Source organism: Drosophila gunungcola (assembly GCF_025200985.1).
Source record: "Drosophila gunungcola strain Sukarami chromosome 2R unlocalized genomic scaffold, Dgunungcola_SK_2 000012F, whole genome shotgun sequence".
Lineage (NCBI taxonomy): Eukaryota > Metazoa > Arthropoda > Insecta > Diptera > Drosophilidae > Drosophila > Drosophila gunungcola.
This window is the reverse complement of record NW_026453170.1, coordinates 765286-787539: the sequence shown is the minus strand read 5'-3', so window position 1 is coordinate 787539 and position 22254 is coordinate 765286. Positions and strand designations below refer to the sequence as shown.

At 45.3% G+C, this 22254-nt stretch overlaps 4 protein-coding genes across 4 annotated transcripts; all 4 read right to left on the bottom strand.

Moving 5' to 3' along the window:
* Window positions 1–1766: 1766 nt before the first annotated feature.
* Window positions 1767–10581, bottom strand: LOC128255740 (protein wech). Its single transcript, XM_052985461.1, is given in 8 exon segments — window positions 1767–4350; window positions 4415–4567; window positions 4643–5533; window positions 5535–6606; window positions 6676–6955; window positions 9199–9448; window positions 10021–10231; window positions 10308–10581. Coding segments are annotated over 5 exon segments (2505 nt in total). The 5' UTR covers window positions 6894–6955; window positions 9199–9448; window positions 10021–10231; window positions 10308–10581; the 3' UTR covers window positions 1767–4179.
* A 1210-nt stretch (window positions 10582–11791) lies between these two features.
* On the bottom strand, window positions 11792–14420 carry LOC128255751 (uncharacterized). The gene is made up of 3 exons (XM_052985488.1): window positions 14025–14420; window positions 12893–13972; window positions 11792–12831 (listed from the first exon to the last, which is right to left on the bottom strand). Exons 2-3 carry the CDS (start codon window positions 13116–13118, stop codon window positions 12002–12004), a joined length of 1056 nt encoding a protein of 351 aa, XP_052841448.1. The 5' UTR covers window positions 13119–13972; window positions 14025–14420; the 3' UTR covers window positions 11792–12001.
* Window positions 14421–15229: 809 nt separating this feature from the next.
* On the bottom strand, window positions 15230–17563 carry LOC128255801 (mesoderm induction early response protein 1). The gene is given in 6 exon segments (XM_052985550.1): window positions 15230–15978; window positions 16048–16643; window positions 16710–16818; window positions 16820–16884; window positions 16887–17352; window positions 17354–17563. Coding segments are annotated over 6 exon segments (1764 nt in total). The 5' UTR covers window positions 17447–17563; the 3' UTR covers window positions 15230–15543.
* A 1448-nt stretch (window positions 17564–19011) lies between these two features.
* LOC128255862 (DNA replication licensing factor MCM4) lies at window positions 19012–22221 on the bottom strand. The gene is given in 8 exon segments (XM_052985663.1): window positions 19012–19199; window positions 19263–19715; window positions 19788–20154; window positions 20215–20303; window positions 20305–20587; window positions 20648–21576; window positions 21634–21947; window positions 22013–22221. Coding segments are annotated over 8 exon segments (2604 nt in total). The 5' UTR covers window positions 22086–22221; the 3' UTR covers window positions 19012–19103.
* Between the last annotated feature and the right edge of the window lie 33 nt (window positions 22222–22254).

Below are 22254 nucleotides of genomic sequence, written 5' to 3'. Positions count from 1 at the left end.
ATTTGTTTATCGTATAAAATATACTCTTACTCTTGTCTCGCCAAGTCCACATCTATGTATGTATATATATATATATTTGGGTATATAAATATGTATGTGTATGCATGTATATAGAAAAATGGCAGTCCACGCTGCAGTAGTACTACGTGGACTACGTTTGTTTCCGATTTTCTCGCTTTTCACTATTAGACAATTACAATTTTTAACTGCAACTCGTTATTGAATTTGTCGCTTGATTTTGGTAGATTTTCTTTAGATTTATCGCCATATGACTTAAATAGCTGCTTAAAGGTGGGTGTACCTAGTACCCGCACGCCTCTACATATGTATGTACGCTGTATGCTGAGTGGGTGAGAATGTATGAGAAAATTTTGCATATGCCAAAAGTGATCTCCCCTTAGTAACGCGAAGCAAATCATATTTGAAGATTAAGTGGGTAATAAGGAGGGATTTTTGGTAATTTTGGTAATCGTTTGCCCTAGATATATAGTATATGGGGGGTTAGTCTATGTTTAAGTAACTATGTATGTATGCGACTATGCTTATAAGAGTGGTTAGTATGCTGGCTATTTCGATGAATCCTCCATTCGATCCTGTTCTTGATCCTGATCCTGATCGTGATCGTGATCGTGATCGTGATCGTGATCCTGATCCTCTATGAATATATGCAGTATTTGCTATGCGAAACCAGTAGCTGGCCTATCAATATTTCTTATGCTGCACTCTCGTCTGATCGATCTATGTTGTAACTTAAGCTGTGTGTGTGTCTGTGTCCTCTGATCTGGCTTAAAATTTAAATTTGTACTCGTTTTGTACTCAATTGCTCCATAACTATTACATATGTTAGTACGTGTATGTATGTATGTATGCGTATGTTTATGTTTATAATTTCCAAATGAGAAATATTTTCAAATTTAGTTACAATTCTGGGGGGTTTTGTTACAAACTTAATTTCTAAATGACCGCGACAAAATATATTTATGTATGCATAATTTTAAAGATCAAGATTTATAGGTAATGAAATCATTTCTCTGTACTTGCCGAGAATTGCTTATGCCTTTGTCATTAAAATTTTTACTCAAAATTGTATTTTGATATAAGAGTTCAATCCGTTTTGTTTTAGCATCGTCAATCGATTTGTTATAAAAAAGTTGCTTATTAAATATGTATGTGGGTTTGCAATTTTCGCTTTCTTATCTTTGAAAATCATTCTCAGGATGATTTTAGTCATTAAGTTTGCCGTTTCGCTTTCTTCCTTAACTGCTAAGTACGTAATACGAAAAAAATTTGAATACCTGATTTAAGTTTTGGATTCGTTTAGTGTTTTTTTTTTATTTATTTTAGTAGCTACGTGTATATGAGCATTTTTTGCTTTAGAATTAATCGTAGGTGTATTTTGGGCAACGTGTTTTTGGAATATTCGGTTTATTTGAAAAAATACCTGCTTGCATTTAATTAAGTATTTTTGGTATGTATTTTGTAAAAGATTCAATTAACTATCTGTTTGAATGTGTGTGTTTGAGTGTAGTGTGTAGGGTGTAGTGTGTAGTTAAGTAAGTTATTGGTTTTGCTTTCTCATTTTGATTCTTAAGCCTTTGGCAAATTGTTCAGTATCCTCATGACTTGTAGTAATTTTTTGTGTTTAACATACTTTAGTATTCTATAGATATATACGTTTAAATGCTTTTTATTTTGAATTATGGCATTCGGTATTCGCTTAAATCTCAATAATTGTCCTCTTTATTGGTTTTTGCTTGTAGATAATGTTTTTTTTTTTTTTTTGTTATCATTTTGTTTTTATTTTTTACACAATTTCTAAACTGTGGCTTTTAGAAAACGGCGCTCATTTGTAATGATATAAGTATTAGTTCTTTAGTATTGGTTTAGTAAATCTCACACAAATATAAAATATGGCATTCTCTCAGATGTCGCTAGTCCCGATACGATGCGATATATATGATATATACATGCGATATTTGTGGGGATGCTCTGCGTGCGCTTTGTGTGCGAGTGTTTTTGAATGATTCGATCTGGATCACAAGAAATGAACGGCGCTTCAAGGTGTTACGATTGGATAAAATGAGGTTACGAGTATGTTATGGCGATCGTGTAGTTCCCCGAAATTTCGGGGGTTTGGCTAAACTAAGGTGTAAAATAATTACGATATCTACTCTATATAGCTCTATGTGGGGGGTTGCCCTCTGCTCCTGGTGTATATTACGTGTATATAAATATTGTATATGTTTTTTGTTGCCACCGCTCTCGTAGAGCCGTCAGCATTTTTGCATCTTTTTTTAACGCTAGTGTTAGTGATTTTAGATTTAGGGTTTTTGTTTGTTTGTTTTGCGCATTTTATGCAATGTTGCTTTATTCGTGGAAGGAGTGTTAGCTATGTATCATCTCTTTCTCTCTGTCGATCCGTTGAAGTCGGGTTTGAACACAAGTACAAAGAATAGAACGTCTCAAAACAGGAAGAACATAACGTAAACTAAGTAACTAAGTTTGCTAATACGTTTTACAATTTACGCCTGGTCTTGAGCCTAGAATCGGTTCTAGTCGGCTCTCTATATGTTTGTATACAATTGCTACTAAAAATCGTTCCACTCTCTAGACAGATAATTCAGCTAATTCATGCGTTGCCCATGATTTCATTAAGTTTCATCGTTTTTGTTTTTGTTTTTGTTTTGTTTGTTTGTTTCTTTTGCGAGGAACATGTCACCTAAATGTGTATTCAATACGCCCATATATTGCTCTGGATTTTCATACGTTTCACTATGCCACGCCCGCTAAGTCTACTAAATGCTAATGAACACATTGAGTCAAAAATTATGATAATTTTTTCGTTATTTTGTTTTTAGTTTTTTTTTTTAGGTATTGTTCGTTTAACTCCCCCCAACCCTCCTCTACTCGTTTTTAGCTAACCCCTCCTTTAACCTGCAGTGTATCCTGTGGGTAAATCCTTTCACAATTAATTATAAAGTACCGACACAAACGAAGCCCTGTGATGCATAATGGGTATGAATGGGATGGGTTAATGTCGATGAACGTCAGTTAAACTCGGATTAAGCTATGCCCATGATGATAAGTGACTGGATGATCGGATCTATATGATTTCTGTATCGCTATATGTGTGAAAGTATGTGTTTTATGTTATGCTATGTTAAGTTACTTTACGTTATCAATGTCATTGCAATTTTAGTGTGTTGGATTTTTCACTTTTTTTGGCCTGACCATATATGGTTCCTTAGTTGGCTCCGAAATTGCGGTTTAGTTAATCAGTCTTTGTTAAAAGTTCAACCAAAAGTCAGCGGGTTTCATCAATATTTTCTGATTTTTGTTTGTTTCTTTGTTTTGTTTTGTTTTGTTTTGTTTTGCTTTGCTTCTTTCTACAAAGTTCGTGTACTCACTTGCTCAGTCTCAATTATAAAAAAAAAATTATTAAAAATATGTCCCAAAAAAAGTTATTTTAAGGTAAACGTAAAACAGAACTAAACAAACGAATTAAGAATATAATACAAACATTAATACCATTCCACAGTGTCTCTGCAAATCATGTTTAGTAACTCATGTCGAAAGTAGTTTCCCCTTTCCGCTAAGCAACCCCATAAAAAACGCAATCCCCACCTTCATTCCTACTCGATCTATCAGCTAGCAAACTGCCTTTCAGTCTAACTAACAGGTAATAATATTTTCATCTAGTAAATGGTTGAGTTTCCCTCTTCGCTTTATCTTTTTCTAGGTTCGGTAACTCTACTGAATGCTCTCGGATCCTACGTCAATATATATCTCCTATATCCTACTCAACTGCCTTCCGCTTTAGTTTACGATTTCGTTTTAGTTTTAGTGTTAGTTCTAGTTGGTTGGTTGGGCTTGTATATTCGCTAAACATATGCATATTCGTATAGATATAGATATCCATAGATACATACATATTTGTAATTCGTATTGTATTGTAAATTACCAAATCGTAACCATAACTCTTAAGCATTATCGAGGTAATCGTTGTAGCACTTAAGCTAAAAATTTTCGCTATTTCCATGCACTCAATTCTGATTTTCCCTTATTATTTCGGTTTCGGTACCTGTTCTTGATCGTTCTGTCTTTCGGATCTCTACGCTAACGTTTAGCTTGTTTAGCTCTTGTAAAGGCTCTAAAAATGATTAGCACTCGTTGCCTAATTTAGAATACGTGCACAAACCGCTTGTAAGGGTTAGACCCTTCCTTGGAGTCTGGCGACAGTTCAATGAGGAAAACGATGCGACCGTCTGGCATTATGGCCACATCGCATGTGCGATCCTTCTCGTCCAGCGTGGGCGGCATCAGAGGATTGATGGAGGGTCGCACCTCGATCTGTATACGGAAAGAGGACACTTTGTTAATAAGGTTCTCACGGTTCTAACGTTCTCATACTTACATCCCACATAAAGTCCAGGTTTTGGTTGAAGACCAGGATGCGTTGATTCTTGGAATCGGCCACTATGATGCGGCCCTCATCGTCACAGCACAGGCCCGAGGGCCGATTGAACTCATGGAAGCCCGAGCCCTCGTGTCCCTTCACGGAGAGAATCTGCAATAAATCCAAAAAAAATTATTAGCACTTACGACATGCCAAGTGTAAGAGTAAGAACACAATCATATTTACATCGTTGATGTCTGGATCAATCAGGTAGAGGCAGTGGTTGTCAAAGTCAGACACTATGATGTTGCCAGTGGGCGTGTAGCAAACGCCGCGTGGCGAGGCGATCCCTTTGGTTTGCCCATGGTTGTCGAACACTATCTGGCGGATGAAGCGACCCTCGGAGTCGAACTGCTGGATGCGATGGTTGCGCGAGTCGGTGACCACAATTTGGCGGCGCGAATTCACGGCCACGTCCCACGGATACTGGAACTGGCCGTACTCCTTTCCGTAGCTGCCAAATTTGAGCAAGAAGACGCCGCTGGCGGTGAAGATCTGCACACGATGGTTGTCCTTGTCCACCACAATAATGCGATTGTCCACGTCCACACAGATTCCTGCGGGCAGGTCGAACTCTCCGTTGCCCACGCCCTTGCGGCCAAACTTGAACTTCAGGGAGCCGTCGGGATTGAAGACCTGAACGCGATTGTTGCGGCGGTCCGAAACGAGCACGTGGCCCATTTTGTCCACGCATAGGCCCCACGGCCGGCTCACCTGGCCGTCTTCATGGCCCTCGGTGGCGAAGGACAGCGAGAGAGCATTGGAGTTGCGCACCTTGACCAGATCCATGCATCCCGGAATGGCCTGAGTGGTACGCGGCGCACTAAAGTGTAGTCCAGGCGAGCTGCGCAGTCCGTTGAGCTCCCAGTCCAGCGCAGCACTGGACATGCCACTTGACATGCCGCAGGCACTTCCTCCACGCGGTTGCATGATGGGCGACGGAATCCGAAAGCTGTTGTCTCGCAGCAGGGGACGACGGACACTCGAGGAGGCCACGTTCAGCGGATTACTGGCCATGTTCAAGCCGAAGGCCATGTCCATGCCGTTGGACACTCCGACGGCTCCGACTCCACCGCCGAACGCCTCCCACACCGACGCCGACGCCCACGGAGGCGGCGTTCACGGCACTCACACTGGAGACACTCGGCACAATGCCGTTGCTGCTGGACACTATGGGCATGTTCTTGTCGTCCACCAGGACAACGCCGCCCTGGTTGCGGATGTCCTGCAGCAGGCTGTAGTCTGGGGGGGCGAAGGCAAAGACCTCCTGCTTGGGCTGCAGGTCCTTGTAGATGCCCGCAAACTGTTCCATCTGGCGCTGACCATTGGTCAGCTTCATGGCAATCTCGATCTGGTCCATGTTGCAGGCATTGTCCGCCACCTTGCTGAGCATGTCGGAGGTTTCGGAGAGTCCAGCGAGGGCCGACTTTAGGCCCGCCATCTGGTCATGCAAGATGGCCAGGCGACGCTGGCGGAGCTTCTCCACAAAGTCGAGGAGGAAACGCTCGCGGTCCTCGATGGCAATGATAAACTGACGGAAGGCCTTGCGTATATTGTCGCTCAGCTCGCTGCAGTTGCGCTCGATCAGCCGGATGAAGGCCAGCGCCTTGTCAATGCTGCTCTTAATGCAACGCGTGCCCACCTGGCTGCTCTCGATGGCGCACTCCAGCTTCTCCTTGGAGCCCACCATGAAGCTCTGGATGGAGGCGTAGCTGTGCTCCTTGTGCTCGTGCAGCGTGCAGCACTGGCACACCAGTTTCCGGCAGTAGTCGCACACGTAGCGCAGCATCTCGTTGTGAATGTCGCAGATGAAGTTGCCGCTGGGCGGCGTCTGTGCGTTGACGGAGCTGCCCCCCGTGGGCGAGGCTCCGATGGGCGTGGGCAGGGACACTATTGAGTGGTTGGAGGACAGCGGACTGTTGCGGTGCTCCCTCAGGCAGTCGTTGCACATGAACTCGTTGCACTCCAGGCAGCGTATCGAGGCGCTCACCTCGCACCAGCCGCAGCTGATGCTTGAGTTGTTGGACGACTCCGGCGACATCTTGGGATTGCTGCGTGCGCCGCTGCCTATGGGTCCGATGCTGAAGTCGCCATGCGTGTCCAGGCCGCCCAGGAAGTTGTTTATGAAGAAGTCTGTCCGTGGTGGTGAGCTAAAAGAGTGATTAAATGCCATTAATCTTTATCTTCCGCTTGGTTTTCAGTCCCGTTTCGTAACTCACCTCTGACCCACATTGGGCAGCAGTCCCACGTTGAGGTCCCAGGCGGGGAAGCTCTCGAGGATGCCCGCCAGCAGCCGCTCGGAGGAGTTGCTGGCATTGCTGCTCACACTGCCGCCGCCACTTCCGTTGGCCGTCGAAGAGGCCACGCCGTTGGCGCTCGGCGCATTGCTGCTGGCCATTTGTTGCGGAACCGAATTGTTTGACAAGAGTTCCATCATAAGAGTGGTGAGATCACGTTTCTATAGCACAAGGCGGCAGTCGATGGAGAGGCGCTTTTCCGCTAAAAAGATTTGCGTGGAAAATTCGGAAGCGTTTTAGGAAATCTCAAAGACACGAAGGCTTGTCCAGGAAAGCGTTTTTGTGTTGTTTTTTTTTCTAAACTGCGTTTGGAACGCGCGGAACGTCGTCAGTTGCCGAAGGGTAGCAGCTAACTAAATTGGCTAGAGAAAAGGTGCTTCATTAAGTAGTCCTAGACAGGCAATTGCAGCTGCATCTAGGCATCTTAGGTAGCGGGAAAATTCCCGGACCGCCTGCCTGCTTCTTATGCCCGAACCTCGATCTACGATCCCCTACCCCTGATCCTTTAAGCAGGCCCGTCCCGAATCCGGGAAACGCAATGCAACCCGAGAATGGCAGCTGTGTGGCGCGAGCAGCAGCAGGTCAGATTTGTGTGTGTATCTTTGTATCTGCAAGATGCTCGGCTGCATTCAAGCCATTGTCAAGTTATTTGGAATCCCGGAATTTCAGCATTAGCCACGCATTTATGGGCCAAAATGGCGATGGTTTTTCGCGCGCAATTCGGCGAACTGGCTGTACTCCTTAGATACTTTGTGTAACCCAGATACTAGAGTCGGGAAATTACCCCCAAAAACGGGGGAAAACAAACAGGCAGGGATTAGAACCCACCCTAGAGCGGTGCCCCACCTCACTGCTCAACCTTAACGCGTAGTTACACCATTTTCCTGTTTCGCCACCAACCACCTCACTTCGCCTGCACTGCGCAAGCGACTTTTCCGGCAGGGAGTAGGGGGAGGAGGGGGCGGGGGCAGTGGAAAATCCAACGCGAAAACGTCACGAAACAACAGACGGAACTGGTTGCCATCTTCAAGACAAGCAACGTACGCCCAATCAAACGACCGACTTTCATCCCCTCGCAGGAGCAGGATTTCGGAGTGGCTTCTTCTACACTTCGAGGAAAACCTGTCGACAGAACGTGTTTTTCCGTAATTTTGATTTCTGGTGATTCGAGTTAATTTATAGCATAACTTCAAGGGTGGGCCCCAGGAAATCCAGTTAGCTTGGGGGTTTCGTTGAAAAAGGGTTCTAATGAGTGGATTGGGTGTTGGACTTCTGTTGTTTCCGCAAAGGTAAAAGAATGAAGTCAACTGAATAACATTAAGCTGGTTTATGTATCTGGTGAAACTATGTTCTAGGTCTAAAAGTAGTTTAGTGCTTTATGAATTAATATCTCTTTTATAACGAGTTTTATTGCAAAATGATTACAATTACAGATTTAGTTGGTTACTTTAATTTGTGGGAATACAAAACTAGTTCTAGGGAGTAAAAGTAATGCTTTTGACTTTGGGGGAACTGGCAGAAAACTTGTGATGTGTTAAAATGTTTGTTGATAGTTCATAAATTCGAATTAAAGTGATCCTCTTGCTTTCATTTCAAAAAACTAAAATATTTGTTTGCGTTTACTAATTATTTTAAGTTTTAAATAAGATAACAAATGATTTATATTATGTTATGTTAGGTCCCTTCACCATATAAATAAGGCAAAGGGCCTGTGAATAACATACATTTCCAGGATACTAACAGCGTACAGAAAATGTACGCAAAAGTGCTGTTTGAGGCTTAGAGTGATTAAGCAAAAGGGTTGCGATTGGGTTGCGTAGCTCAAGTTTTCATCGTAAGAATTCTGATGAAATCAATACACTAACTCGGCTTTGATCCCCATTTTCGGCGAAACAATGCAACGCCCTAGGAAAGTAATGCAATTCTAGGATATTTTCGAACCGTGTAGACAGCAAAAACAAAAACAAGGATAAAAAGAACCAGAGCAGGATAAGGACGAAGAGGAGGAGGGGCAGAGGCAAAACTACCCTTGTCACCCTTGAACGTTTTCCATTGAAACGGGTCTGTCTCCGAGTCGTAGGACGTGAAAAAAAAACACGACCAAGAAGTTAAAGTCCTTTCACAAACACACGGACGCCCATCCGTACATCTGTGTATGTGCGGCGAGGATACGACGCAAAAACGTCGGGGGATGAGGACGAGGGTTGTATTTACACAAGTTTCTCTACATGTCCGTATGTAGGTGGTTTCTGCGCCGCAAATCGTGTATATTTGTGTATGTATATTTTCCAAAAATGGAAAAACGTTGAGAGGAATCTTTTGGGAATCTTGTTAACCGAAAAAATCAATATTTGCATTAAAGTCTATTTAGCATTTTGTGTTGATAGTTGCACTGTTTTTCCCTCCCCCTTTCGCTCTCTATTTGCATCTCCTTCGCGTACACACCTTTTTTAGCAGCCGCATGCAAGCCGCTTCGCTGTTGTTGTTGCTCCGCCCGATTTGAACCGCTTTTCGCTAATTGATACGATTTTTGATTTGATGCGGATTGGGTTTGGATTTGACTTGGTTTTGCCTTTTCAGCGAATTTTCGCGAGGCGAGATTCTTTTTCCAGAGAGTTCTTATATGCGTAATCCGTTCGCTCCGACATTCGTGTATTCCTTATTCCGACTGAAGAAGATACATCCGAAACCGAAACTGAAAACACAACATAAAACCTCTCACTCACTCTCTGTCTCTCTCTCTGTTGCTTTGCCGCTCATCATCTATGTAGCCTAAACAAAATATAAAAAAAATAAACCCAAATGTATCTCACAGTTAGTTTTTTGATTTTGATGTGCGCGCGCGCTCCAAAATGTCGCTCTCTCTTTCACCCGCTCTCTCTTATTGCTTTCGCTCTCTATCTCTCCTTCGCAGGGGCACATACACATACGCATGCATGGGAGACTCACATGCACATTTTATCTTCTATTTATTTTCACTTATGCCGCAAAGAACTGCATTTAACACAGAGGGTCGTTGCAGAAGTTTGGTTAAATGTACTGTTACTAACCTCAAACAATCGAATCGTCTGATGAGCATAACGGCTAATAGGATAATGGCGTCCATTTTGGTGCAGGGTACCAAGGGTGTATGGGTTCCCCGGAAAATATATAGTTAAATCACAAAACGGCTTGTTCTTACCCCAGCACCCCAGTTTATTTATTTAGTAACCTCATTTAATGCCTCTTTGGACTTTCATTATCAAGTTTACCATTTTAGCTACTCACTTGTCAAAATCATACACTCTATGCAGTTTCAGGGTGTCCCATAGTCGTCACACTGCTGCAATTTGATTTTCTCGTCCGTTCTTATTCGTTTATCATGTGAGTGTTTGATCGATGTAAAAGCTAACGAAGTCTTCTCAAATTGGTTACATTTTCCAGGCTTTTCGGACCGAATAACTGTTACTCTAGGTACCACCCTCGTGCACTTTTCCTCCTGCAAAACGAACGATAAACATAAAAAAGCCATGAGCAATTGTTCTTATTGTGCCTCTGCTAGTTCCACAAATTACTTTGGCGGGCGTGTGTTAGATGCACTTTTGTTTTGCTTGGCTTAATCGAACGGTTCCAGTTCTGACCCACTTATTGCGAGCACTAGGATCAAAATCGGCTCGAAATCTTCACTCCAACCTTCACGCACGCATTTAACCATCAAACTGCAAAACTCACGTTCATGCGCTTGCCTCGGCCTCTTCCTCTTATTCTCTGTCCCGCTCTCTCGACCGAGCGTTTGTTGTTTTTGTTATTTGCGCCCCTGTTTGTCGTATCAGGCATAGCCGACTGGGGGAAATTCTTTTCTGAAGGGTTGTCGATCTGGTCACACTGCAAAATCTTTTTTTTATAATATTTATATCTGTAAGGCTGGTTCAGAAAGTTGTTGTTTAAAAAATAAAAACCCACAATATTTATTCATGGATTTAATTTCAAAAATGATTTCAGTTGTTTAGCATTTATTTTATTCACCTAATAGAAAAGTGGGTATAACTGATTGGGAACTTGTCATGGACTTCATAGCATTTTCATTTAATGTGATTAATCCCATCAAGCGAAACAAATATATAAATACATTTTACAACACCCTTGTTGGTAACGTAAAAAATTTAAGTATATGCCCACTTTTATTTCGATTTTAACTTTGTCCAAGAATTTCGATCATAAAACAAACTGTAGCATAATTTTCAGCAAAAGTATTTACCTTCGAAAATCATGATGAATATACGCTTTCAAAAAATTACTCATGCGACATGTGATGTCAGTTAAAACAAATTATGTATGTAAGGCAACAGAACGTATGAGTGGGCGTATTCAGCAGAACAACAAGATTACTGATCACTGATGGATTTCTTACGATAGTTAATCGAAACGCGTATGATCACTGATGATTATGCAAAAAAATTTATCCATCGTGATCAGCAAAAAAGGAGCGTAAAAATAGTACGCTACCTTTTCATGATACATGATACATATCTGCCTATATCGATGGTATAAATATCGATAAGAATAAACAGGAAAATCAGAAATACAAATCAAACAAAAATAAACAAACAAGCAAAAATTAATTAACTGAAGTGTTATTTCCTATTTCCTATTAGAGTATATCGCAGTCGTCATTGCTCTTTCAAACGTCGACCATCCGGAGCCCACTGAGCGACCGGGAGAGACCGTGAGCGGAAGAGAGCGAGCAAGAGTGCGTTACATTAACGGCGCATGTGGCGCGAAAATGCGGATGGAATTGTTGTTGTTGCTGTACTGCGACTGCTTGTTGTTGTTTTGGCCACATACACCACCCTTAAGGAACTTGTTTTGCACTGACAAAAATTTCAAGCCGCCCGTGGCTTGAAAAATGCGATTGCATGAGCCGTGGCCGTGGATAATTGGGAACTCGAAACCGTGGGCGAAGAGCGGGGATGCGCAGGTAAAAGGCGCAGGTGCACCGGAACGCAGATACAGGTAAAACCAAGCGGCTATCCTCAGAAAGAGACAAGTTGCGTGGTCGTCTATTTGAAACGTACATAGGTATGTAATAATATGGTATGTATGTATGAAAGTGTGTTTATATAAAGGAAGGCAGGCCGGAATACTGATTACATGCTACGTATGTAGGCAGATCCACAGAGTTAGTCAGTCACGTTCTTATAATACTGTAAGCTAAGCTTATAAAGTACATTTCCCACATTCCCCTGGAATCCGTATCCTGTTAGGATCCTCAGCCGAACTCCAGCTCCTCGATGAGCACGTTCTGCAGCTTTTGGCGCACACGCAGTCGACGACGGTTGTCCAATCTTTGCAGGAAGGGCATCAGACTGAGCAGAAACATGCGATCCGCCTCATCTTGAAGATCGCCTCCAGTTGGATCCGTGTTGGTTGCCGCATCCGTGCTGATGTACTTGAAGGGCAAATCTGAAGTGGGGGACTGCGAATTGGAGAACACCTTGGCCTCCGGCTCGCTCTTTAGGCTAGAGCTGTGGCTGGTATTGTTACTCTTGGCCTTGGTAACCGCCTGCTCCAATTCCTCATCATCGTCCAGCACTTCAATGGTGTACACGCCGGGGTTTGATGCTTCTACCCGCTTGCTCCGTTCTTCATCCAGGTTCTCCGAGGCGGCATCTTCATCGAAGTCATCGTCATCCTCCTCCTCCTCCTCCGCCTGATGCGGTTCCAGCTTGAACCGCTTGCTGTCCGGCGGGTGGCAGTCGCGATCCTCGAAGAACGAACTTATGTCCGAGAAGCTGGGCTGGTGCAGCTCCGAATCGTAGCTATCACTGATCTCGCAAATGGGCTCCGTGGCCACGATGGGCATTGCGTCGTACTTTCCCGGTTCCAAAACATTGTTATTCTCCGTCCAGTGTCCGGGTGGGTGTTTTTTGCTGCTGCTCCGCGACTGCCGCATGATATTCTCATGAACGGCGGGCTCCATGAACCTCATGTCGTTGTAGAAGCGCCACGACGAGGGCGTCTCATTGGACAGGTTATTGCGGATGTACACCTTGCGAAAGTTGTCCCTCAGGTGGCCCCACTTGATGCGGCAGATGTCGGCTGCAGAGGGGGACTGTTTTAGAGGGGACCATACCAGTACAGAAGATCGACAAATAGTTACCTGGCAGATTCACATCCTGACCCACCTCGAACCAGACGGGCGTGATGTCGCTGCGCTTCTGGCCATTGGCATTGTTGCGCAGCCACAACATGGGTCGGCGGGAGACGGCGGCAATCAGGCGCTTCACCGTTTCGATGGGCAGCTTTGCGGTGTTGGTGAAGGCGAAGGAGGCCGATGCGGAGGCGACGGGGGCCGCCGACGATGACGCATTGTAGGCCAGCTCCATGTCCAGATCCGAGTTGCCAATAGCCAATCCCGATGGGCAGTTCCAGTTCCGATTTTCCCGGCAAGCGAATCGCGCAGCTCAAGCGCTCAGCCAGCACTGAAAATACGAAAAATACGGGCACTACGAAGTGTACGGCCCAACCAGCACAGCAACAACCAGTTTACGTGCCTTTTGGCGGTGCCGAGAGAGAATCGTGGAAAGAGCGGACGGAGGCGGCAGCGGCAGAGGAGACGGGAAGGAGAAGGAGAGAGGCTTGAGCAACAGGCTTTGCCACGAACCGAAGACTACGAAGAAGAAGAAGAAGAAGCAGGCGAGGCAGCAGAACAACAACTGAACCGCCTGGCAATATTATCCGGATGTTAAGCTTCCGCTGGCCGCAACTCGCTGTGTCGTATTTGCGCTTTTTACGGTTGTTAACTTCGCCGTTGTGGGCCCGCCGTAACGAATCCAATATGCTCTGCAACAGAAAGAGGTTAAAGCATTCCAGCCGTCCATTCAGTGACTTGAGCGGACATGTCACTCTCTCTCGGGCTAAACATTTTTCCAGAGATCTTACTGCCCCGCCCCGCTTAGCCCCTAAAAGAGATCCTTTTTTCAGGTTACCCTGCCGCAAAGGCTGGAAATTCATAGAGTAGCGTATAGAGCGCGGTGTAGCGTACTTTGTTTATTTTTATCAAAACTGGATTTTACTACGGTCGGCTGGCTGGTTGGTTGGAAATGGAGCTGGAGTGAACGTACAAAATTCACGCCACGCCAGTGGAGCCAGTACACTCATACATACATACATACACATATACGAGGGTGTGTGGGAACAAAAGCTCCAGCTGGAACGATCGTGAGCCTGGAACCGAAGACTGTATCCGTCGTATGTATGTACATTTCTATGTAGTAAAAATATACATATACTTTGCACGTTTTGGGTTGAGTCTCCTCTTCTTAAGACTGCGAAAATGCAAGTGAGGCAGACACGACAATTGGCGACCGGGGTTATTTATCAGATCTGAAGCTTTGCGGTTAGGTTTCAGCTTGACATTTGATCCTCGCCGCAATTCCACATATTCGTATTCTCACAAACACAGATGTATACGTGGACGGACAACCGACCAATAAGTGGGAATCCAACACCGTAATTGGCCATTTTCAAGAACGTCTTGCGAAGAAAACTAGGGAAAAAGATACAGGCATACATACTAATGTACGGACCGGTTCTTTGTTTTCATTCCGGTTAACTTATAAGGAATACGTAGCTTGTACACTGCATCTGCCTTTGATAAATACGTGTAGTAAACTCCTTGAACAGGGCTTGTAAATATATTCAATAGTTTAATAACATAAATTTTAGCCAAACACGAAATTCTTTTAGAAATATGTATTTTTCCCTTGGAAAGAAACTGTTAATTATATATTGTTGTCTTATATAATATCATGCGTTCCTTTGTTTTAATTCTGTAAAACTTAAAGGATTAATTTAATTAGACCGTGTTTTTCAAACAGTTACATTTTTAATATTCTGTTGGTAATAAAAAAGTAAGGAAACTTCGACACAAAGAAAACAAGCTGCGAGGAACTTATTTTTTGTATGTATAGCTAAAACGACAAGCTTGTTTTCTCATTCAAAAGTTTTGTTTCCGTATCCCAGTTATACTTTCTTACGGTTTTTTAATTGTTAGAAATTCTAATTCCTACTCTAATATTTTAAAATGTAAATTTTGTTTAAGAAAATTAAATTTTTGGTCATTTTTATATCCAACAAAACTGTTTGGTTGGCCAAGGTGCCATCTTCTGTGCTCCAAAAAAATTAAATGAAATTTTTATAATTTAATCAGCTGTTTTTAATTATAAAGGAGTTGAAAAAATATATATTCATTTGAATTAGAAACTAATACGGATATTTTTGCGCTATATTAATAGGTGTTTTAATATTTGTGGTCTGCTCTCGTAATCAAAATATACAAGTATTTCTAGAATGTTTTAAGTTTTAAATAGTTGTATGTACAAGCGATATATCTTCTTCTTTCTAAATCGAACTATCCGGAATGCTTCTTTGAATAAGTCATTTAAATTTAAAACCATTTTCCCAGATGCCAAAAAAATTTGATCGATAGCAAGTAAACTTCAAAGATATACTTATTACATTTATTGACATTCAACGAAACTCAAGGATTGAGCGAAAATATATTGTATATATAAGCGATAAGTACTTGGTTTCGGAATCGCATGCTTAACAATAGAGAAATTCTTTACGGGGTATGAGAGATTTCGATTTAAGAATCTGGAATATATATGTTTAGTCATATGGTTTATACTACACGTACAGTATGCATATTTATAGTGAGTTGTAATGGTAATGAAGGCGCCCTGCTAATACTTCGCCTGACCCAGCCTAATCGAAAGCGCCTGCGCTCGGTGATGATGGAGTTGCCGTTTACGCAGTGGCCAGGATGGGCTCCTCCTCGACGTTGTTATCCTCGTCTTCCAGGGGCGCTGAAGCGGATGTAGATGCGCCCCGCTTGCGATTTCCTCCAGGCACATTTCCTGCCGCCTGACTCCCAGTCATTATGGAATAGCTCTTCGAGGCGGGCTTTCGTGGACTTGCGACGGCATCTTTCTCCAGGGCGGACATGTCCCCATTGCTGTGACCGTTGCTGCTGTGCGGGGAGCAGCTGCCGTTGCTGTTGGCTGCTCCAGTCCCAGTCGCAGCACCATTTCCATTACCACTCCCGTTTCCTGCGCCCGCCTCGTTGATAAAGACGTCCATGTGATCGATGGTGTCGTTCAGAGCAAAGCTCTGATCCCGGCGCTCGCTCTTCTTCCACAGGTAGTAGAAATGGACCAGCTCACGCATGGTTCTGGTGCGCACCTGAAAGAGCCCAACGAGCCCACAGATTACTCGCTAGGGGCCATCGGCGGGCGAAGGACGATCCTTTACCTGGTTCTGCCGTATCTGATAGAAGTCCTTGCCGAACCTCTGGATGCCCTCCTCGAACTTCAGGCACTCGTCCTCGGACCAGCTGCTCATGGTGTCGCTGAGGGGCAGGACATTCATGCGCTTGCGGCGCAGCGCCTCCTTGAAGTCGTAGCCACACTGGACGAGCAAGTGAAGCGCCTGTTCGTTGTCCTTCACCACCAGCTCCTGGTCGCCGGCGGCACCGGCCGCAGGCAGTGCCTTGGGAGGCGTCGCAGGAGCGGGAGTGGTAGCCGGTGGTTCGGCAGAAGCACCTATAGCTGCAGGTTCCTCGTCTGCCGCACCTTCTGCCCCGCTTTCTGGTGGGACTATGGTTCGCGTTTCCTGGATCTTGGCCAAGTACTCCTCCACCTCTCGCTCGCTAACTTGGCTGGGTTCCCAGATCAACTGATCCTCGTTCTCGTAGGGCAATATGTCGCCATATTGCGAGAGGCCCTCGGGAATCTCCGCCTGAAAGTCGCGGCCCACCATTATTATCTTTCGGGCATCGTCCAACTCGGACTCGCTTTCCTCTTCCTCCTCGGCCTCCACTTCATCGAAGAGCGTCTGCAGTGGAGTGACTATAAAAGGGTTACATAATGGGATCGTTAGGTTCAGTTTCTTTTACGGATTGGCTTAATACCTACATCTTTCGGTCTCCTCACTGCAGGTGGGTGCCAGATCGGAGAAGGATTCATCTGGATAAAGGTCGAGCAAGTGGGAGCGATGCTGCTTCTTGGGGCCTTCAGGACGGTGATGCATCTCCTGTGTCCATGGATGAAGCTTCTCCTGTTTCCGGGAGAGATGTCTGCTTGCCCGCACCTCCTTCAGCTCCTCCTGCTCCAAGCTTTCGTTGGGCTTTTCCACTTGCGAGGCGCTGCTCGAAGTGGAGGTGGACGCATGGGCCGCCTCCGTATCCAATTCCTGGTACTGGCGCTTGGTGGCTCGACGGGCACGTCGTGAGCTACTGCCGGAGCGATTGGAGCTGCTGACCGCCGGCGAAGCTGCCGATCCGCCGTACTTGGCCAGCAGCTCCTCTATGGGCATCTCGCTCTCCTCGCGCAGCGTGGCTATCTCGTCCTCGGCGCTGTGTGCCTCCATGTCGGCCAGGGCTTCCTCCTCGTTGAGCGTTGCCTCGTCGTCGAAGTCGTTGACCATCATGTCGATGGTGGGTTCAAAGGTGGTGTCCACCACCGACGAGGACGGCGACATGGGCGGCTGGACGCTGGTGCTGGTGTTGTCCGAGCTGGTGGCCGGCGACTTGCGGCGATGCCGCTTGGTGGGCGTGACTGGCCAGGTCGCTGTTGGCCAGGCTGCCGGAGTCCGCCGACGCCTCGGAGGCGCTGTGCTGGGAGTGCTCCGACGATTTCCCGAACTCCATCATTTTCCGTACACACAGTGTGGCAGCGGCCAGAGCGCCAAAAAATCTGCAACACTCTAGCGCAAATCCACTAAAAATGGCACTACAATTGGGGTATTCGCTAGGCCAAGGGTATTCTCAAGCTGTTGAATCGTGGAGTTTTGTTCCTCTGATCAATAGCGTCTGCACACAGCAACATGATCAATGATCACTGATGGATTTCTTACGATAGTTCTGCTGAATGCGTATGATCCCTGAGCATGTTGCAAAAATTCTTCCATCAAGTGAGCGTTAAAATAGTATGCTACCTATTATAGCATCAATGGTAAAATATCGATAAGAACAAACTGAAAAATCAGAATGTAAGCAAAAAAAAACTGATTACTGAATATGACCATCGACTTACGTTTGACCTGCTGGGCAAAATGCTGGACGATTTACAATTAGCGCGGAAAAGCATTCATATTAATGGAAAAATTCAGCAGAAATTAATGGATTGGGTGGTAACCATAGGCCTGTCATAGGCCAACATCAGTGGATATATCATTGGTAGAGGAAAAACTTTCCACTTGCGAATGTCATAATTATATTTAGTTTTGCTTTAATATCCATTTTGTTGGCGGGAAAATTGAATTGTGAATTCTCTTTTTCTTCTTTGTAGGTTTGATTACTTCTAGTAGACCGCTCAGCTGTTTTTGCACCAGCGAGTGCCATGTGTGAATGGGTCGCATCAACAATTTTGGTACAACTCCCTTAAGCGGCTGTGTGCAGACGCTATAACATATTACGAGATATCAATCAAAATAGTTTACTTTTTAACCGTAATCTTAAAACGAGAGCCAACGGTAATTGGGTCGATCTGGCAACATCACGTAGATAGGGATGAGTAAACTTGCTCGTTGTATTCTCGATATCGGACTATTCTCGTTTTCGAGAATTTTATCGAAATGCGATATACATACGCAGTCCTTCCCATCGTTCATTTGACAGCGGAAGTTATTTGTAACAGATTGTATTGTAACTGATTGTTCATAAAGCAGCTATTGGATATAAAGGTCCTATATGCGCAGATTTCAATCTTGATCTCTTGATCGTATATATAAAAAAAAGAGCATTGCCAAATATAGAAACAAACAAATACCCAGGTTCCATTGGCGCATTAAAACGAATTTAGCCTAATGCGCACTAATTTACGCAGGGAATCCCATAAGGCTAAATGCCGCATTTAAAATAAATGCGATTTTTAAATGCGATTAAAAACCATTCGCCCCGAACATTTTTAGAAAAAATACCGGAAAATACCGATGTTGAACGATATTTTGTTCGTGTCACCACTACAACAGCTGTTTTCTATATGCAAGGTTGGCGCAATTTTTGATGTCTTTTGAATATAAAATCTATTTTGTATAAAAATGACTGAAAACTAAAGCGCACGCTGCAAATTCTGCTCGCAGTAACCACAATGCATTACAGCTGGATCTCTGGCAGGAAATAACTTTCACATATACGGGGATCCTAGCCCTTTTTGGAAACTGTGGTGGTCTCCATTGCAAACCATCGTAAAAAATATTTACGCAAACAGGACAACGTAGTTTGAAATTTTTTATTGAAAAACACTTTTTAGTTGATCTTAAGAATAGGAATGAATGAGTTAATGGTACCGGATGAGATAAACATAAAATTAACAAATACGAATGGTGTTTTTGCCCATGACAACAATAGCGCCTTCATCCTGAACCTCCTTCAGAGCATCCTCAAACTGCTCTCTTGTAATCATCTAGAATAATTAAATAATTAATGTATTGTACACTGCCGAACAAACCAATAAGTATATACTTACAATTTGTGAGCCCTCTTTAATGTCGTTAAACAATTTCTGGTAGGGAACTGTAAGAACCTTGCCCTTTTTCTTGAGGTTCTCCTTGATGGCCGCCACTAGATCAGCACGCTTTTTGCGGGCTGCTGTGGATAGACCGGTGGTGAGGATGCCTACGTCGATCTTTCCGGACAACGGATCAGTGGCCGACTGCTTTAGAGCCTCACGATGGAGTCGCCAAGCCTCCTCCACGTCCAGCAGTTCCACCTCGTTGCTAAGCCGCACCTTGGCGTGCGCCTCCGACAGACGAATAAGACTCTCCAGCTGGCGCGGGTAGGCTGAGATCTGGCCACGACCGGCGCCCACCTTGCGCATGTCGACGTATGCCTGGATCAGTCGCTGCTGCGCCTCATCCGACAGCGTGGGCGAGAGATGCTCGCGGGCATAAGCGATGTAGTCGCGTAAAACGCTCATGTCCTGAAAAAAACATTTAAAAATAATCGATTAATTGCAAACTTCCTTAATAAAATAGCTCAAAATTGTACTTACAAACATGGTGTCCTCCTCCTCGTGCCGGGTCACATAGTAGAGAGAGACCAAATGGCTCGCCAGACGCTTGTCAAAGATCTCATCTTGGGGATCCAGGACCAAAAAGATCAAATCGAAACGGGAGAGCAGGGTGTGCGGAAGCTGCACATTATCAATGATGTTCTTGCGCTTGTTCCACTGCGATTCGGCGGGATTGGCGGCTGCGAGGATGGAGGTCCTTGCGTTTAGCTGACAGATGATCCCCGCCTTGGCAATACTCAGCGTCTGCTGCTCCATCACCTCGTGGAGCACGCTACGAGTCGAGTCGTTCATCTTGTCGAACTCGTCAATGCAACAAACACCATTATCGGCCAAAACCAGAGCACCTCTGAAAATAAAAACCCATGTAAAACACAGTTAAAATCTAAAATCACGCTTTAATACTTACGTTTGCAGGACCAGCTGGCGTGTCTCCGGATCTTTGGTCACATAGGCGGTCAAACCCACTGCCGAAGAACCGCGACCAGATGTGTACTGCTGATCTTGGCACCAGATTGAACACGTACTGCAGCATCTGGGACTTGGAAGTACCCGGATCACCGCACAGAAGCAGGTGAATCTCCGATCTAAAGTTCTGACGGCCGAGAGTTGCGTGCTTCTTCTTAGTGCCGCCAAAAAGCTGCAGCAAGATGCCCTTCTTGATGTCGTCGTTCTCGTAGATTGATGGTGCAATGGCCCTGGCAAGGCGGTCATAGATGTCTGGCTTCTTGGCCAGCAATTGCAACAGCTCAACACGTTCTGGGGGGAAGATGTGATCCTTGCTGAAAGGTATTTGTTGTAAGGAAATGCTTTTCAGATCAATATTAGCCAACAAAGCTTACCCCTCCTCCTCCTCGTAAAGCCGCTTGTTGTCCACTTTACGGAAGTGCACCACATCGACGTGGGTCTTGTACACGCTCTTTACTGAAGACCCGAGGCCCCCGCTCTTTAGAGGGGTGGCCCGGTAGATTCCCGTGACGGTAACACGGTCTCCTGGCTGCACCTTGTCCACCAGATCGTTGTGGGCATACAGCAGCACGTTATGAGGGGTCTGCCCGGCCGCCATGTCGTCCGGTGACTCCTGAAGCTTGACGAGTTGCTTGTCCGTGAACTCGGATCGGTTGTGGATCAGGCGGAAACAGTGGTTCGTGTTGCAGTTGGTGCACAGCGTGGGCTGGTTGATGCGACCGCGGTCCACCTCGACAGTAGTGCTGAAGGAGCATATGTTGCAACTGAAGAAGGCCTCTCGCATCTCGGGAATAACGTTCGAAGAACGGATGACCATGCCGCTGATGCTGATTAGCTGGTCCATATCTTCGGGATTCAAGGAGCGCATGTTGCGCGTCTTGTCTGCGTTAAAGGGACGCACTTGGATCTGGTGCTCCAGCAGGGCTGCCGGATATCGCTCAAAAAACATCTCGTTAATGGCCATGTCAAAACCAGGAATGACCTCCTGCGGATAGCAGATCAACTGGCGATACAAGTCCTGATCAAAGGTCTTCAGATGGGCACAGTTGAGATTAAGGTACGGCTCTTCTAAAGTGTGTATCTCCTCCAGTTTCTGCAGATACAACGGCTGATTCACATCGATGTTCTCGGATATCTCGTCCTGCTCGGCGCCGGGGTCAATGAATCGCATTATGAACGACTTGAACTTGGACTTGCACTGGCTGACAACGACATTGGTGCCCCAGACAACGAGCTGTGGTGCTTGCGAGGACTCAGAGACAGGATCGGTGGTCTCAGAACCCTTCTCAGGAATGGGCTCCAGCTGCATAATAAGGGCAAGTAAGCTAAAGTTCTAGTTTTGCTGCTGGCTTCCACTTACCCCTGAGCCACCGCCAATGGCCACCTGGCGGATGCGCTTGTCCGTCCGGATGTCAGGACGTGCCCGCAACGGAGTGCCTCTAATTCCGGAACGCGGGGTGCGAATAGAGCCCATCGAACTGGGCGTACCGTAGTTGAGCGGCGAACTTAGATCGATCTCACTCATGTTGGCTCCCAGTCCTCGAGCCGGACTGGTTGCCGGCAAACTTATGTTTCCCGGTGATGTGGGCGGCAAACTGATGTTGTCCGAGGGCCGAACTCCCGCTCTACCTGGACCCATGCGCATGGGCGTCTCCACATCGTGCGTAACAACGCCTGCAAGCAAAAAGTCGCTTGGTTTCCAAACAATGTCACATATGCACACTCAAATATATACATACCTCTCGTAGGCGTGCGGGCTCCCTGTTTTGGAGTGGCAGCTCCGACACTGGGCGAACGAGCGGGGCTTGACATATCCGTACAGCTGTATATTTATTTAATGTGTCCTGCAGGAAAACTGGAACTGTTGTGACCAAAATTCGGACGATGCCTCGCTGGTGTCGCAGCTCAAGTAAAAATACGCGGGAAAATGCCAGCTCAAGTGCTGGAAAAGGTCGTTCGGTGAGTAAGCAGTGTTGCAAAA